At 54.0% G+C, this 14435-nt stretch overlaps 5 protein-coding genes across 5 annotated transcripts; 3 read left to right on the forward strand and 2 right to left on the reverse strand.

The window, feature by feature from the left end:
• Window positions 1-121: 121 nt before the first annotated feature.
• On the reverse strand, window positions 122-1569 carry HMPREF1541_01015 (uncharacterized protein; the record flags this gene model as incomplete). Its single annotated transcript, XM_008713316.1, has 2 exons — window positions 122-1238; window positions 1292-1569. 2 exons carry the CDS (start codon window positions 1567-1569, stop codon window positions 122-124), a joined length of 1395 nt encoding a protein of 464 aa, XP_008711538.1.
• A 432-nt stretch (window positions 1570-2001) lies between these two features.
• Window positions 2002-3851, forward strand: HMPREF1541_01016 (uncharacterized protein; the record flags this gene model as incomplete). The annotated part of the gene is made up of 3 exons (XM_008713317.1): window positions 2002-2066; window positions 2116-3662; window positions 3715-3851. 3 exons carry the CDS (start codon window positions 2002-2004, stop codon window positions 3849-3851), a joined length of 1749 nt encoding a protein of 582 aa, XP_008711539.1.
• Window positions 3852-4475: 624 nt separating this feature from the next.
• Window positions 4476-5984, reverse strand: HMPREF1541_01017 (uncharacterized protein; the record flags this gene model as incomplete). The annotated part of the gene is made up of 1 exon (XM_008713318.1): window positions 4476-5984. One exon carries the CDS (start codon window positions 5982-5984, stop codon window positions 4476-4478), a length of 1509 nt encoding a protein of 502 aa, XP_008711540.1.
• A 684-nt stretch (window positions 5985-6668) lies between these two features.
• On the forward strand, window positions 6669-8030 carry HMPREF1541_01018 (uncharacterized protein; the record flags this gene model as incomplete). Its single annotated transcript, XM_008713319.1, has 1 exon — window positions 6669-8030. The coding sequence occupies one exon, from the start codon at window positions 6669-6671 to the stop codon at window positions 8028-8030; it is 1362 nt and encodes a 453-aa protein (XP_008711541.1).
• Window positions 8031-9186: 1156 nt separating this feature from the next.
• HMPREF1541_01019 (uncharacterized protein) lies at window positions 9187-13842 on the forward strand (the record flags this gene model as incomplete). Its single annotated transcript, XM_008713320.1, has 4 exons — window positions 9187-9375; window positions 9427-9486; window positions 9532-12166; window positions 12215-13842. The coding sequence occupies 4 exons, from the start codon at window positions 9187-9189 to the stop codon at window positions 13840-13842; spliced, it is 4512 nt and encodes a 1503-aa protein (XP_008711542.1).
• Between the last annotated feature and the right edge of the window lie 593 nt (window positions 13843-14435).

A 14435-nucleotide genomic window follows, 5' to 3' on the forward strand; every position in this document is an offset into this window, starting at 1 on the left:
GGTCCGGGTCATTGCCACGAAATGCTTGACCATTAACGCCTGCGCTGTGCTGAAGTGTCGTAGATTCATTTCGCCCACGAAGGCCACACATAATCCATTGTTCGGGCTTTATGTTCGGGCTTTACGATGTGTCCATTGCATTGCCATCGGCCTTGATCGAGTGTGCTGCGCGAGTCAGAGCTTCGAGCCGCTGCTGTCTCTTCCGCTCCCCAAGTTTGAGAAATTCCTCGCCGTCGGCCCAGGGGCGACCTTCGTCTCGATCGGCTCGTGCGGTGCGAAGGTACCACTCGTCGAAGTAAGGGCAAGTCACAACGTTGACAGGGCCTCCATCGCCACAGAGATCGAAAGCGGGGCATCTGAGGCAGGGAACCTCACTGGCTCCGCCACGGCCAACGTCTTCAAGTTCAATCTGACGACGTGCATGCTTGCGGGTGCTGGCACTGTGGCTATCGAGCTTCTCAAACAGCTTGACCTTCTCTCCAAGTTCTCCCGGGGTCTTGAAGCACCGGTACATGGTGATATGCTCGCTGTCAGGATCCCGACCAGGCTCATCGCTTCGGGCTGGCCTCTTCATCTTGTACAGCTTCTCGTCGTACACCATCACTTCCAGCAGTTGGGCAACAGCAGTCACTGGGAGCCGGATTCCGCTAGCAATGTTGGCTGCGTTGACATCGTTGGTGACTTGCGCTGCAGTAGGGTAGCCTTCGTGGCCGGGAGGATGCGGCACGTAGAAGGTGGAATGTTGCTTTGGCTTCCCTCTCGTATCTTTCGGTTCTTTGTAATTGAGCTCCGGTGACGATGAGCGGGGTTGGTCGTCATCGACATGCATCGATTTTGATCTCCCTTTCCCTTTGGCGGTCGTCCGGGCCAGTCCCGCAGGCTCGTTGTGGTCCGAGGGCTTGACTGCAACCCAACTTCTGTCCGATATGTACTTCTCCGCCCAGAAAGACACGCCGTCGATCAGTTGCTGGTCAAGCTTCCCTTCGTCGAACCAGGCTCCACCAGTTGCGTCCTCACTTGGTTGCAGGCCAGCAACAATGAACATCTTCCGGTTCGGATGCTTGACACTTGTCATCTTCTTGATCCGACCTTTCTGCAAGAGGCTGTGATATGTCTTCTCGAGTACTTTGGCATGCGCCTGCAAGCGTTTCTGGAGCATCCTTGACCAGACGCCATTATTGCCAGCAGCATCGATATGGCTGAAAACGAGATGCTCTTCACGGGTAAGCCCCAAGTAGCTGTAAAGATGAGTTAGGCACAGATTGTAAAGTCTGGAAGCAGTGCGGTATACTTTTCGGCTCTTTCTTGGGAAACGAGCTCCCAACCAATACTGCCAGTGCCCTTGATGTCATGTGTTCTGAGGAGGCTCTTGCCCACGAGACTCTGAACCGCGCCAACCAATATTGTCAGATCCTGGTTGGGTATGAGGTTGGACGCGAGCAGGTCTTCCTGGCTGAAGATGTGACCGATGGAGTGATGTTGACAACACCAGGCGTAAAGCGCCTCACCGACGCGGTCTCGTGGTGCATTTGCGGTACGCGACGAAGCCGCTGCTCGAGCGGCCGCCATATCGTTATGAGTGTAGGGTAAGATGCTATCGTTTTACGTAGTAGTAGAGAGGTGGCATGGCTGGTGATGATTCCAGCCACAAATGAGTCAAAGGGATGTATCACTTCGCTGTCACCGAGGCATAATGTCTGTGAAAGCTCACTGAGGTACTCGAGTAGAAAGTCTGAAGTTCTCTGCAATTTTTTAGTTAGTGGTCCACGAGCGGGGCGGCGCTGCTGCAAGGCTGCAAGTGCAGTGGTGCAGATTGCGGAGTCACCTGGCTTTAGAAGCTGCGAGAAAGGTCCCTCCGCCAGTCGCAAATACAAATGAGCCTCACGTCTTCCTGCATTCTTACTCCTTCGCAGAGGAGAGATTCTTTGACTTAAACGTCACCTAGTCATACAAATTATTGCCTGACGCTTCTACGACTGCCGCCATCGATCGAACGACAATATGGCTGACGCCCTGAAAGCAGAGGGCAATAAGGCCTTCGCTGCAAAGAACTTCGAGGAAGCCATGTAGGTTTTCCCAAGCCCGCGGAAGTGATTTTGGCTGATGGTAGAATAGTGACAAATTTTCTCAGGCCATTGAACTCGACCCATCCAACCATGTTCTCTACTCTAACCGTTCCGGCGCCTATGCCTCGCTGAAGCAATACGACCAAGCTCTGGAAGATGCCAGTAAGACAACGGAGATCAAGGCTGACTGGCCAAAAGGCTGGGGTCGCAAGGGTGCCGCCCTGCATGGACAAGGCGATCTCGTCGGAGCCAAAGATGCTTACGAGCAGGCACTCAAGCTCGACCCCGCCAATGCTCAAGCAAAATCCGGTCTCGACTCTGTGAACCGTGCCATCGACGCAGAGGCTGCGGAAGATGGGCTCCCAGGCTTTGGTGGCCCCGGAGGAGGGCTCGGCAACATGTTCAATGATCCTCAGATGATTCAGAAGCTGGCACAGAATCCAAAGACAGCGCCACTGCTTGCGGACAAAGACTTCATGAACAAGCTACAGAGGTTGTCTCAGAACCCGAACGACCTCGGTCAGGAACTTGGAGACCCTCGGTTCCTTCAAGTCATGAGTGTGCTATTAGGTGTCGACATGCAGTTTGGCGCACCGCCCGGGGCTGGCGAGTCAGGCGCAAGCAAGGAATCAGAGGAGGATGTGCCAATGTCCGATCCTCGACCTTCATCTCAGCCACCTAAGCCGAAAGAACCCGAGCCTGAACCGGAGCCCGAGGACGAGGAGACCGCTGCGAAGAAGAAGGCCAAAGCAGAAGCCGACAAGGAAAAGGCTCTCGGTACCGAGAGCTACAAGAAGCGACAGTTTGATACAGCCATTGAGCACTACAGCAAAGCCTGGGAGCTGTACAAGGACATTACCTACTTGACAAATCTAGGTGCTGCAAAGTTCGAGAAAGGTGACTATCAAGGCTGCATCGACGCTTGCAAAGAGGCTATCGAGGAAGGCAAGCAGGTCTTCGCCGACTTCAAGCTCATCGCCAAGGCATATGGTCGCATCGGCACTGCATACGAAAAGATGGGGGATCTTGCCAACGCCATCGACAACTACCAGAGATCCATGACTGAGCATCGCACACCGGAGATTCTAGCCAAGCTAAAGGCAGCCGAGAAGTTCAAAGCTAAGAGCGAGAAAGAAGCTTACATGGACCCGGCCAAGGCTGAGGAGGCACGGGTTCTTGGTGGTGAGAAGTGGAAGGCGGCAGACTGGCCAGGTGCTGTGGAAGCATACACCGAGATGACCAAGCGAGCACCGGACGACCCGAGAGGGTACTCAAACCGCGCCGCGGCCATGATCAAGCTGCTCGCTTTCCCTAGCGCTATCTCTGACTGTGACGAGGCTATCAAGCGTGACCCAAAGATGACCAAAGCTTACCTCCGCAAAGCTCAAGCACTCTTCGGCATGAAGGAGTACAACCGTTGTCTGGATGTATGCACGGAGGCGCTGGAGCACGATGAGAGTGGTGCGAACACCCGCGAGATTGAGTCTCAGCAACAGAAAGCGCTTGAAGCCATGTACCAAGCTCGCGAAGGTGAGACCGAGGAAGAAACAGCAGCCAGAATTCAGCGTGATCCCGAGATTATGAGCATTTTGCAAGGTGAGTTTAAACCATCTATCGTCCTTGCAGAATTTGTACTAACAGCAAACAGATCCCGTTATGCAGTCTATCCTCCAACAAGCCAAGAGCGATCCAGCTGCGCTCAATGACCATATGCGTAACCCTGGCGTAAGAAGCAAGATCCAGAAGCTCGTTGCTGCTGGCGTCATTCGCACCGGTATGCGCTAGGACAACAATCGAACAGTTGTCGACGGCAACAAGCGCACTCTCTGACGATGGATGCATTTAGCGACTGCAGGAGTTGACCACCTGATTGAGAGGTTTCGAGAAAAAGCTGTATTCCCCCATAGCACCTTGACCTCAGATTGAGCTATCAGTTGTAACAACGTATATTGATCTGGTATCTGTACATCGTGCGCCATGCATCTGCGCGCTCCTGATTCCGCCAGCTGCCGATGCCTGCGGTTCCAGCGATGCAGATTCGTAGCCTACATCGCGTGTCTTCTTGCATAACCTCCGAACAGAGACACCCTTACTCATACAGCATCTCATCGTAGTCTTCTGACCAAAAGCTTTGCAGCTGCTTCCTTGCGTCGCACCTGCCTTGTCCACTAAGGACGTTCCCCGACCCGCCCAGGTGAGTATATACTCGCTTGTCAGGTCGGTGCTTTTGCATCTTGCCGCAACCAACCTCTTCATTCGGAGTGACGCTCGCTTTATCTAAATCGACTGACTGTTCGTCCGTCCATGTCCATTGCTCCATACTGGATTCGGTGCCCCAGACATCTAATTGACCGACCCCATGGCGATCTTGTCCCAAGAAAGTGATTATTCTTTCCCAGCTCTGCGACCTCAAGCTTGAGCCCCTTGACCGATCCACCCCAGGCCTTGCGCACTCAGCCCGTTGCGTTCCAATTCCCTCCTTCGACTCAGCTTCGCCAGCAGGCCGCCGGCCCCATCCCGGTCTTCGGCGCGCTCTTCCCGGCCCATCCTCTTCTCGCGGATTTCCAGGTCCACTTCCTCCCTCCATCCCTGTATGTCATCTGGAATATGCTTCATCTGCACGCTCGGCGCTCCCTTGATGTATCTGAGCTGCTCTTGGACATGCTGGATGATGTTCTGGATGTATTTCTTGTCGTTCATGTTTTCTTTGCGCCAGGTGCCAAGATTCGGGTAGAGCGTGAAGCCCTCGCGGCGGAAGGCCTCGCGGTGGGGCATATACTCTGGCAGTTCTGGGTTTAGAGTCTTGTCGGCGCCGATGCAGATGGAGGTCTCGTGGGCCCAGGCACGGGCGACGTTGCGTGGCGTGTATCCGCCGCCACCGACCACGATCATGGGGATGCCGAAGGACTTGACGTAGGATACGCAGCTGCCGTGGCCGCGGATGTTGAGATTGAAGCAACCCAGGCGGTCGTGGCCGAGCGAGTCGGCGCCACATTGTAGCACGATGGCGCTTGGATGAAACGTGTTGATGGTGGGACCAACAACTTCTTGGAAAAGGGACTGATATGATTCATCGTCGATGCCGTCATTAAGAGGAATGTTGATGGTATAGTTTTTGCCAGGATTGTCGGGATGAAGAGGCCCAGTAGACTCGAGGGGGCCGGTGCCAGGGAAGAATATCTCTTTGTCGTATTTGTGGAAAGAGACGCACATGACGCGGTCCGTCGACCAAAAGGCTTGCTCGACACCGTCACCGTGGTGAACATCGATGTCTATGTAGAGCACACGTGGATGATGGCGCAGAAGCTGTAGAATGGCAAGCACAATGTCGTTCACGTAGCAGAAGCCAGAGGCCTCGGCTTTCTTGGCATGGTGCAGGCCACCTGACCAGTTGATAGCGATATCGGATTGGCCGTTGCAGAGCTTGCGCGCTGCGTCCATGGAAGCGCCGGTATAGAGCGAGCAGTATGTGAACAAGCCATCGAAGATGGGGCAGTCATCGCCGACGCCAAAAACGGCAGACGAGTAACCCGTGCCATTCATGAGTTCGGGGTACATCTGATATATGTTGGTGGGTGTAGCGACGTTAAGGAAATCGACATAATCATCCTTGTGAAATTCTTTGAGTTCCTCTTTTGTGGCCGGCCGAGAGACGTAGCAGTCCATAGCAGTGTGCATTCCATAAGAGAGAATGAGGTCTTTCGTAAGCGTTAACCGCCATGGCTTCATCGGGTGCGTCTGTCCGAAGTGGTGATGTTCAACCTCAGGGTTGGAATGCCAAGATACAGTATAGCCCTTTGGTCGTTCGATTTCGTTAGCTGCAACCTCCTTCTTTATTTTTTCCGAGAGATGGAAAGTCGCAAGTCGCTCCTGTACCGCACCGACACCATATTCCTCTACTATTCCTCCGTTGGCCATGGTCTGGACCGGGGCCGACAAGGCCTCAGTCTGTGTAAGTGCAGCACAGGGCCCGGCGCAAAGTGTCGCAGTGATCAGAAGTCTTCGAGTTAATTGGCTTGAGGTAGTACGCCTCCCAGCAGGACTATCACGACCGGACAAGCAATGCGCTTGTGATGGGACGGTAGCAGAAGAGACACCAGCTCGTACTCCGGGGTCGCTGACTGTCGCAGAGGGCCGAAAGTTATCGAGTGTTGTTTTGGACCGTCTTTCAAGGCAGTAGAGGAGAGATAAATAACTCTAGTAAGCAACAGAACAATGAAGGTTGTGGGATTGAGCCTGGCGGAGGAATTCTTCAACACGTTCATCTGTGGCGGCGAAGAGGCTGACCTCGCGACTGGGGGTTGCCTTCGGTGGTGGAAGACTAGGCTGTTCGTGGCTTAGTGCTCAGCCTTACGCCCCGTTCTCGCCCAACTTCAAATTGCGCCTCTCTCTTGCCGTCTTGCATAACATTGTTCATCAACCATTCGTCTCTGCTTCACCCGTCCATCTATAAAGGGGCCCAACAAAGTCCGGTTGATGCGTCTCACCACCGCCAACACACCAGGTGACCATTACACACAGTTTCGTAACACTGGGAATCATCCCTGGCTCCTGGTTGCCAAGACTAATAGGTTCAACAAACACGGGATCTGAGCCGTGCTGATGGCCGCTCAGGAGGATTGCGCTTCAGTGCTGGAGCAGTTCATTCATGATGTTGCCAATCTCCCGGCCGAAATCAGCCATATGATGGAGGAGATCCAGGCTAAGGATACTGAGATGCAAAAGTATCAGGCTACCATCAACAGCAAGGACGGTAACCTGCAGAAGCATATCAAGATGAACGGCGTTTTGCAGGCACATCCTAAGGAGTCCGAGTACTATGAACAGGTCAAGAAAAATTACGAGCTCATGGCCACGTTACAGAACCAGAAGGTACAACTAAGCGAGAAGGCATGTAGCATTTTGGACAACCAGCTAAAGCGACTTGACACCAAGATACGAGACTTGGCCGCCGACAACCAGCTGTCTGCAGATGGCCTTCCCAGCATATTCAACCGGAAGCCTGAGAGGGCCTTCATGGACGTCGCGCAGAATATGTTTTTGCAGGCGGCTTCTATCAGCGCCTTGAACGCCAACGCGCAGCGCATGAATGCTCAAGCCTCCGCTGGTATAACAGTCCAACCGCGCCAGAATCCCCAAGTCGGTCCTCTGACTGCAGCTCCTCAGAGATCTTCCGCTCCAGCAACGCCAGGCGCTATGCAAGCCCAGCGTCAACGAGAGCGAGAGCAGTCTCTGGGCGCTGACAACAAGCGGCGCAAATTAGGCAACCCATTGGCCGGTGCGAACCTGCCAGCTCAGCCTTCGAACCTCAGACAGTCGTCTTTGGGTCCCGGCACGCCCAAAGCCGGCACGCCAACCGCAACGAGTGGCAGCCGAGCCGGCAGCGTCCCTCGAACTACTGCAGCTCCTCCACCAGCCGCCGTCAATCCCAAGAAGTCAGCGCTATCAAACAAGCCACTGTCGAATCAACAGCTCAACAAGCTGAAGAATAAGCACACTAAGCATGCTCGCTTGTCTTCGGCTGGACGCAAGAAAGCACAGTCACCCACGGTCCGCGGCGGTCGTGCAGGCACAGCCGCTTCAGAAGAAGAGTCGGTCTTGTCCTCAGCCGACGCTTCTGAGACAGACGTCTCGCAGAGCCGATCCCGCAGAGGCCAGAAGAAGAAACAGCAAACAGTCAAGCAAGAGGTTGACGTGGATATGGATGAGAACGACCCAGGGGACGAGGATTTGGATGAAGAGGATAACAGTCTGTACTGTTATTGTCAGAAGCAGAGCTACGGAAACATGGTTGCATGTGAAAATGAAGATTGCAAATTCCAGTGGTTTCATGTGGACTGCTTGAATTTGAAAAAGATGCCCGCGGAGGATGAAGATTGGTACTGTCCAGACTGCCGGATCAAGCCCGAAGTCATTGAGCGGATTAGGATGAAGCCATCCTCGAAGCCAGCTGGGCGCAAGTAGAATAAGGCCATGCTCTTTTCTAGCATTTGGTACCCGAACAACAATAATCACAAAGACGAGGGCCAGGGCTTTCCCAAGCCCCTCTGTACAACACAGTGCTTCACCGCACGAGCGCGTCACTTGTTCGTTACACATTGGTTCTACGGAATGCTAGACTGCCAGCGTGATGCATCATGTGTTTAAGCAAGACAGTTATCTCTCCGTGCTGGAGTCACCAGTGAGGACGACTCAGCCACAGAGAGGCGGAGATTGGGATCTGGCCAGCCCTGCATGTCTGCAGAAATCCCGAGTGTTGGAAGCTGAAGATCGCTGGGTATGCCCAGAGAAAGTTCGGGTCTGCCTCCATCAAGTCGGTGCTCCATGTGCAGATCCCTGCTAGCTTAGATCTGTTCAGCTCGGTCGGGTTTGACGCAGTTCACGGCAGCTGTAATCTACAGCAAGCTTGATGCTAGTGCAATGCTATGCCGATCTCTAGTAACATTGACTCGGGACCCTTGTGCAGTCGAGCGGAGAAAAGTAAAAACATGCAAGCTGCTGCTGTTAAACATGGCAGCGTGGACGAATTTCCAGGAACTGAGGACTCGGTTATCAGCAAATAGTCGCAATCGCAGGCTAAAGTATGGCCTAGTATGCCGCGAGCTCCATCCCGCAATTAAAGCGACCCGCCTATGACGGCAGCCTTGGATGGTCCAAGTTGCACGGTCGGCTAAGCTGCGTAAGCTGCGCAAGCTGCGCAAGCTCCTCCCCACAGCAGCCCTGTCAAACAAGTGACGGCGAATAAGTTCCAGGACCCCAGCCATTTGGGCGGTTACTACTGCGCCTCGGTGTAGCTGTTCACGTTGCTTCCAAGCGTGAAGGACTGCTAATCAGAAGCAACTGCAGAGCTCCTTCTTGCTCAGCTGTTACCCCATAACTTCAACCTTCCACTTCGACTTTGTTCCGTTCTCCAATAATCGAGTCTCCCGCCTGCCGCTGCGTTCCCCAACGCAGTCGCTCTCGCACGTCCTGTCAACGTCCTGCCAACGCTCTCACACAACGTCGCACACTTCTCTGCCGCTTGTTCAACCCTTATCTGCGACGACCTCCTTGGTCGCGAGCTACGTGCTCCCCACCAACACCACCTCGACCACGCTGAGCACACCGCGCCCTTCTCACCATGGCGTCCGGCTTCAACGGTGAGGTCAAAGGGGAGCTCGCGGTCGAGGCTGCCCGCGACCCTGCCAGCAATGTGACGGCCCAGCAAGCTGAGAATATTATTCTGAATGAGAGCAAAAAGGCGGGAGCGGTTGCCATGCAGTTTGACCCAGACGCTTCGCCAGAAGAGAAAGCGGCTCAAGCAAAAGCGGTATACCTAACTTAAGTCCCCCAAGCAATGTCTCACAGCTGACCTCTACAGCGTGCCAACGACACGAGAGGCTCTCGAGCCCCGAAGGGCATGGGCATCGTCACTGACCTAGTGAGTCCGATCTCACGACTCTAGAGCCTGGGCTAACGCATACAGAATGGCGGCGGACCAGATGATTACAAGCTTCCTCCCCCCTCAACCTCGGGTGCTCTGCCCGCCGAGACGGTTGAAGAAAAGGCAGCAAACGGAGCGCCTCGCGAGGACGCTGGTGACTGGGCAAAGGTTGGCTGGGCACCTCGCTTCGGCACCGGCGAGACAGAGTCGGAGAAAGGAGACGACCGCAATTTACTAGACCATCAGACCTGGATCGAAGGAAAACTAGACGACAAATTCTTTGGTGACTGGTACCACAATGCGGCGGTCATCGTCTTTGCCTGTCTGGCATCATGGCTAGTAGCGGAGCTTGGGGGTGGTCTTGCCTGGGTCTTCCTCATCATGGCCACCTGCGGCTCATACTACAGGACCTCTGTAAGACGGACACGTCGGAACTTTAGGGACGATGTCACTCGCGAGATGGCCAAGGCTCGACTTGAGACAGACAATGAAAGTCTCGAGTGGATCAACAGCTTCCTCGTCAAATTCTGGCCAATTTACGCACCTCAGCTGGCCATGGGCATCGTGCAGTCTGTCGACCAGGTCCTCAGTACCTCAACCCCTGCGTTCCTCGACAGCATGCGCCTCAAGGAGTTCACCTTGGGAACAAAGCCACCCAGGCTCGAACATGTCAAGACCTATCCACGAACTGAAGACGAAATTGTCATGATGGATTGGAAATTCAGCTTCACACCCAATGACACGATGGACATGACTGCGCGGCAGCTGAAGAACAAAATCAATCCCAAGGTCGTACTCGAAATTCGGATCGGTAAGGCGATGGTCAGCAAAGCCATGGACGTGATAGTCGAAGATTTTGCCCTCTCCGGTCTCATGCGGGTGAAGATGAAGCTTCAGCTCCCTTTTCCTCACATCGACCGTGTCGACATCTGCTTTTTAGGCCGTCCTGAAATTGATTACGTCTGCAAGCCGCTAGGAGGCGACACATTCGGCTTTGACATCAACTTCATTCCCGGTCTAGAGACATTCATCAAAGATCAGATCCACGCCAATCTCGGACCCATGATGTACGATCCTAACGTCTTCCCTATCGAAGTGGCCAAGATGCTCTCTGGCAACCCCATCGACATGGCTATCGGTGTTGTTGCCGTCACGCTTCATGGCGCTCAGGGGCTGAAGAACCCAGACAAGTTTTCTGGAACGCCGGATCCTTACGTAGTCGCATCTCTCAATAACAGTAAGGAGCTTGGTCGCACGAAAGTCATCCATGAAAGTGCCAACCCTCGATGGGGAGAGACACTTTACATCATCGTCGCCAACAAAAGCGACGCTCTCACTCTCACCGCGTTTGACTACAACGACATTCGTAAGGACAAGGAATTGGGTATCGCAACTTTCCCGCTCGACCGACTCGAGAACGACTTTGAACACGAAAATCTTCACCTCGAAGTTCTTGCAAATGGCAAGCCACGTGGAATCATTTCGTGCGATGTGAGATTCTTCCCGGTTCTTGAGGGCACAAAGGTCGATGAACATATGACAACGCCGCCTCCCGAATCAAATACAGGCATTGCTCGTATCACAATGGAGCAGGCCAAAGATCTCGACGGTAGCAAGAGCTTGGTCGGACAGCTGAATCCCTACGCCGTGCTCTTGATCAACGGCAAGGAGGTTCATATTACGGGCAAGCTCAAGCGCACCAATAATCCTGTCTTTCCTGATGCCACCAAATCGATTCTTATCACAGATCGTCAGAAGGCCAGAGTTGGTCTGGTCATCAAAGACGACCGTGACCTTGCCACTGACCCTGTGCTGGGCACCTATCAGGTCAAGATGAACGACATGCTCAGACTAATGGAAAACGGTCAGGAGTGGTTCAACCTGCACGGCACAAAGACCGGCCGGGCTAAACTACTACTTGACTGGAAACCAGTGGCGCTGAAGGGTGTTGTAGGCGGGTCTGGTGGCTACATTACCCCTGTGGGAGTAATGCGCGTTCACGTGCAGAGTGCTCAAGACCTTCGAAACTTCGAGACGTTTGGAAAATCGGATCCATACGCCAGACTGTTACTCTCTGGTATCCCTATGGGCAGAACTGTCACCTTCCAGAACGAACTCAATCCTAAGTGGGATGAAGTTATATACGTGCCAATTCATACGACCGCGGAACGCTTGACCCTTCAGGTCATGGACGCGGAAAAGCTCGGCAAGGACCGCCCGCTGGGGCAAGTTCAGATCATAGCGTCCGAGTACATGAAGGAGGCTGAAGGTGGTGGCTACCAAGTCCACGACGAAAAGAAGCCGCTTTCTGAGGGACTCCGCATTGGGGGCCAGGGTCAGGCAAAGGGCAAAATCAACTATACGGTCTCGTTTTTCCCCACCTTGAACGTAATTGACCCAGATGAGGAAGAGGAAGAGCGCAAAGCCGCAGAGGAGCTCGCAGCCGCTTCAGCTGAAGCACCTGCCACTCCGATCCGCGGACATAGCAAAAAGTCCTCGGTGGATATCAAGACTCCGACCAGTACGGCTAGACCTAGCTTGGATGGTCGGAAGAGTCTTGAAGCAGCCGGACGCCTGAGCATGGCGAACGGTACTCCGTCAATTGCTGGCTCCATTGCCGAGTCCAAGAAAGAAGCTCCGAAGGTACGAATCGACGCGGAAGACTTAGCGCAATATGGTATGACTCTCGAAACGCTATCTTTGAATACCACTGACCAGTTTGCAGAAAGCGGACTGCTTGTTTTCCAGATTCTTGAAGGATCCTTCGCGCACGACGATATTTGGCTAGAGGTGCTTATGGACGATCACCTTTTCCCATCGTATACATCCTCGAAGATTAAGTCTCGCAAGCACAAGTTCCAGGAAACTGGTGACGCGTTTGTTCGAGAGCTCGACGTCTCACGAATCACTGTCCGGCTTGTCGAGAAGACAGACAGTGCAGGAAAGGGCACTGATGACGACCACATTGTCGCCAAACTCCAGGGCAACACCATGCAGACCATTCAACAATGTCTTTACAAGGAGACCGAACTGACACTGAAAGGAACCGATGGCTCGACTAACAAGGTGACGTTTAAGATGAGATACCTTCCTGTGCAGATGAAGCTTGATCCAAGCGAGAGCATTAACAACATGGGAACACTCCATGTCGATGTTCTAGACGCGGATGATCTACCATCAGCGGATCGCAATGGGTTCAGCGACCCTTACTGCAAGTTCAAGTTGAATGGCAAGGATGTCTTCAAGACCAAAGTTCAGAAGAAGACGCTGCATCCTGCCTGGAACGAGTTCTTCGAAGTTCCGATTCCGTCACGAACGGGAGCAGACTTCAGGTGCGACGTTTACGATTGGGATTTCGGTGATAAGGCGGACTTCTTGGGCAGCACACCCATCAATCTAGAGGTCCTGGAGCCATTTCAGGCCCAAGAGCTGCGTTACCAGCTCGATGGCAAGTCGGGCGCACTACGTCTCAAGATGATGTTCAAGCCAGACTATGTGACGCGATCGCGACAGGGCTCATCTACCTTCTCGGGCACCTTCGCTCCAGCTGGCAAGGTCGTCGGCGCTCCTGTTAAAGGAGTCACCAAAGTTGGTGGTGCAGTTGGAGGTGGCGTCATCAAGGGAGCCTCTTTCCTGAAACGTGGTTTCACAGGACGAAGAAGCAAGGACGAGGAGGTGCTGGTCAACGGTGATGCCGATGCAACTCCGCCTCCCAGCACACCGAGCGGCACACCGGCTCGAGCGGCGGCACTGTCAGAAGTGCCAGAGTCGAGTCCTAGAGTGTCAGCACCCAGCACACCAATGACGCCTCACCAACGGACCAAGAGCGGCGGCTCTATGATAGGCGGAACGCCGGGCGGAGCGGAAACCGGCGTCGCAAGCTTCGTTATTGTCTCGGCATCGGGATATCCGCCATCTGCGGACGTCCGCGTTCACGTCAAGATGCTTGGTCCCAAGGGAGGGAAAGAGCTCTTCAAGACGAAGGCCGTCAAATCCTCTTCTGGAACAGTCGAGTATGATGCCAGCCACGAAAACTTCAAAGTCAACTGCTCCGCAGATGCGCAATTCCAGGTATCGGTCAAGGACAAGAACACCTTCCGAGACGACGATCTCGGTGAAGGCATGTTCTTTGTATCGGACCAGGGCGCCGGGTCTGAGCAAGCGGTCAAGGCTGGCTCGGGCACGGTGACGATTCGCAGCAGCTTCAAAGCGGCAGCCCATGGCGATGGCGAAAGCTTGAGACCCTCTACAAGCGGCAGGGAATCTCCCGAATCAAAAAGAGACCCGCATCGGAAGAGCTTCTTCGCTAGACGTGATGCCAGTGGCAAGCACGAGGCAGCCACCAAGGAGTAACGGATGGAAGCGAATGCCCAGACGGTGGCTTTCGTGCCTAGTTTCAGCGATACCAGATATCCTCCCGTAGTTTTATTATTAGTTTTTCACCCACCGGCGTATGGCCGGCAAAAAGAGAGGTACAGGTGATGCACCTGGAGCACGGGCAGCCTCATGGCAGCCATGAGTTACACAGCTATCCGGAGATCTGGCCCCGATTCGCTCGGAGCACCAATCGCGAGTCCTGGCCCTGTGCTAGTAGCAGCCGAATTAATCCCAACAAGACATTGCGGTATTTGATAGAGGGCCCATTACGGGTTCTGGCTGAGCGATCTTCCCGGAAAAGGGCGACTGCGTAGTAGTGTTCTCGCGGCTCGCTGAGGTCTCGAGCGGGCGGCAAAGACTTGCGATCAGAGCGGCCTTCTCCCAAGAGCCAGTCATTGGCGGCGCTGAGACACGCGTTCGCCACCAGTTGCTCAATGACCTTGTCCACTGCCCCTCACTCGCCCCTCATTGATGTGCATGCCACTTTGCCAGTGGGATGTCGAGCTTAGTGGGGAGAGCAGTTGCAGGGTCCGACAAACATAGCAACACTGTAAAAAAATTCAGACCAC

The sequence above is a fragment of the Cyphellophora europaea genome (assembly GCF_000365145.1).
Source record: "Cyphellophora europaea CBS 101466 unplaced genomic scaffold supercont1.1, whole genome shotgun sequence".
NCBI classification, from domain to species: domain Eukaryota; kingdom Fungi; phylum Ascomycota; class Eurotiomycetes; order Chaetothyriales; family Cyphellophoraceae; genus Cyphellophora; species Cyphellophora europaea.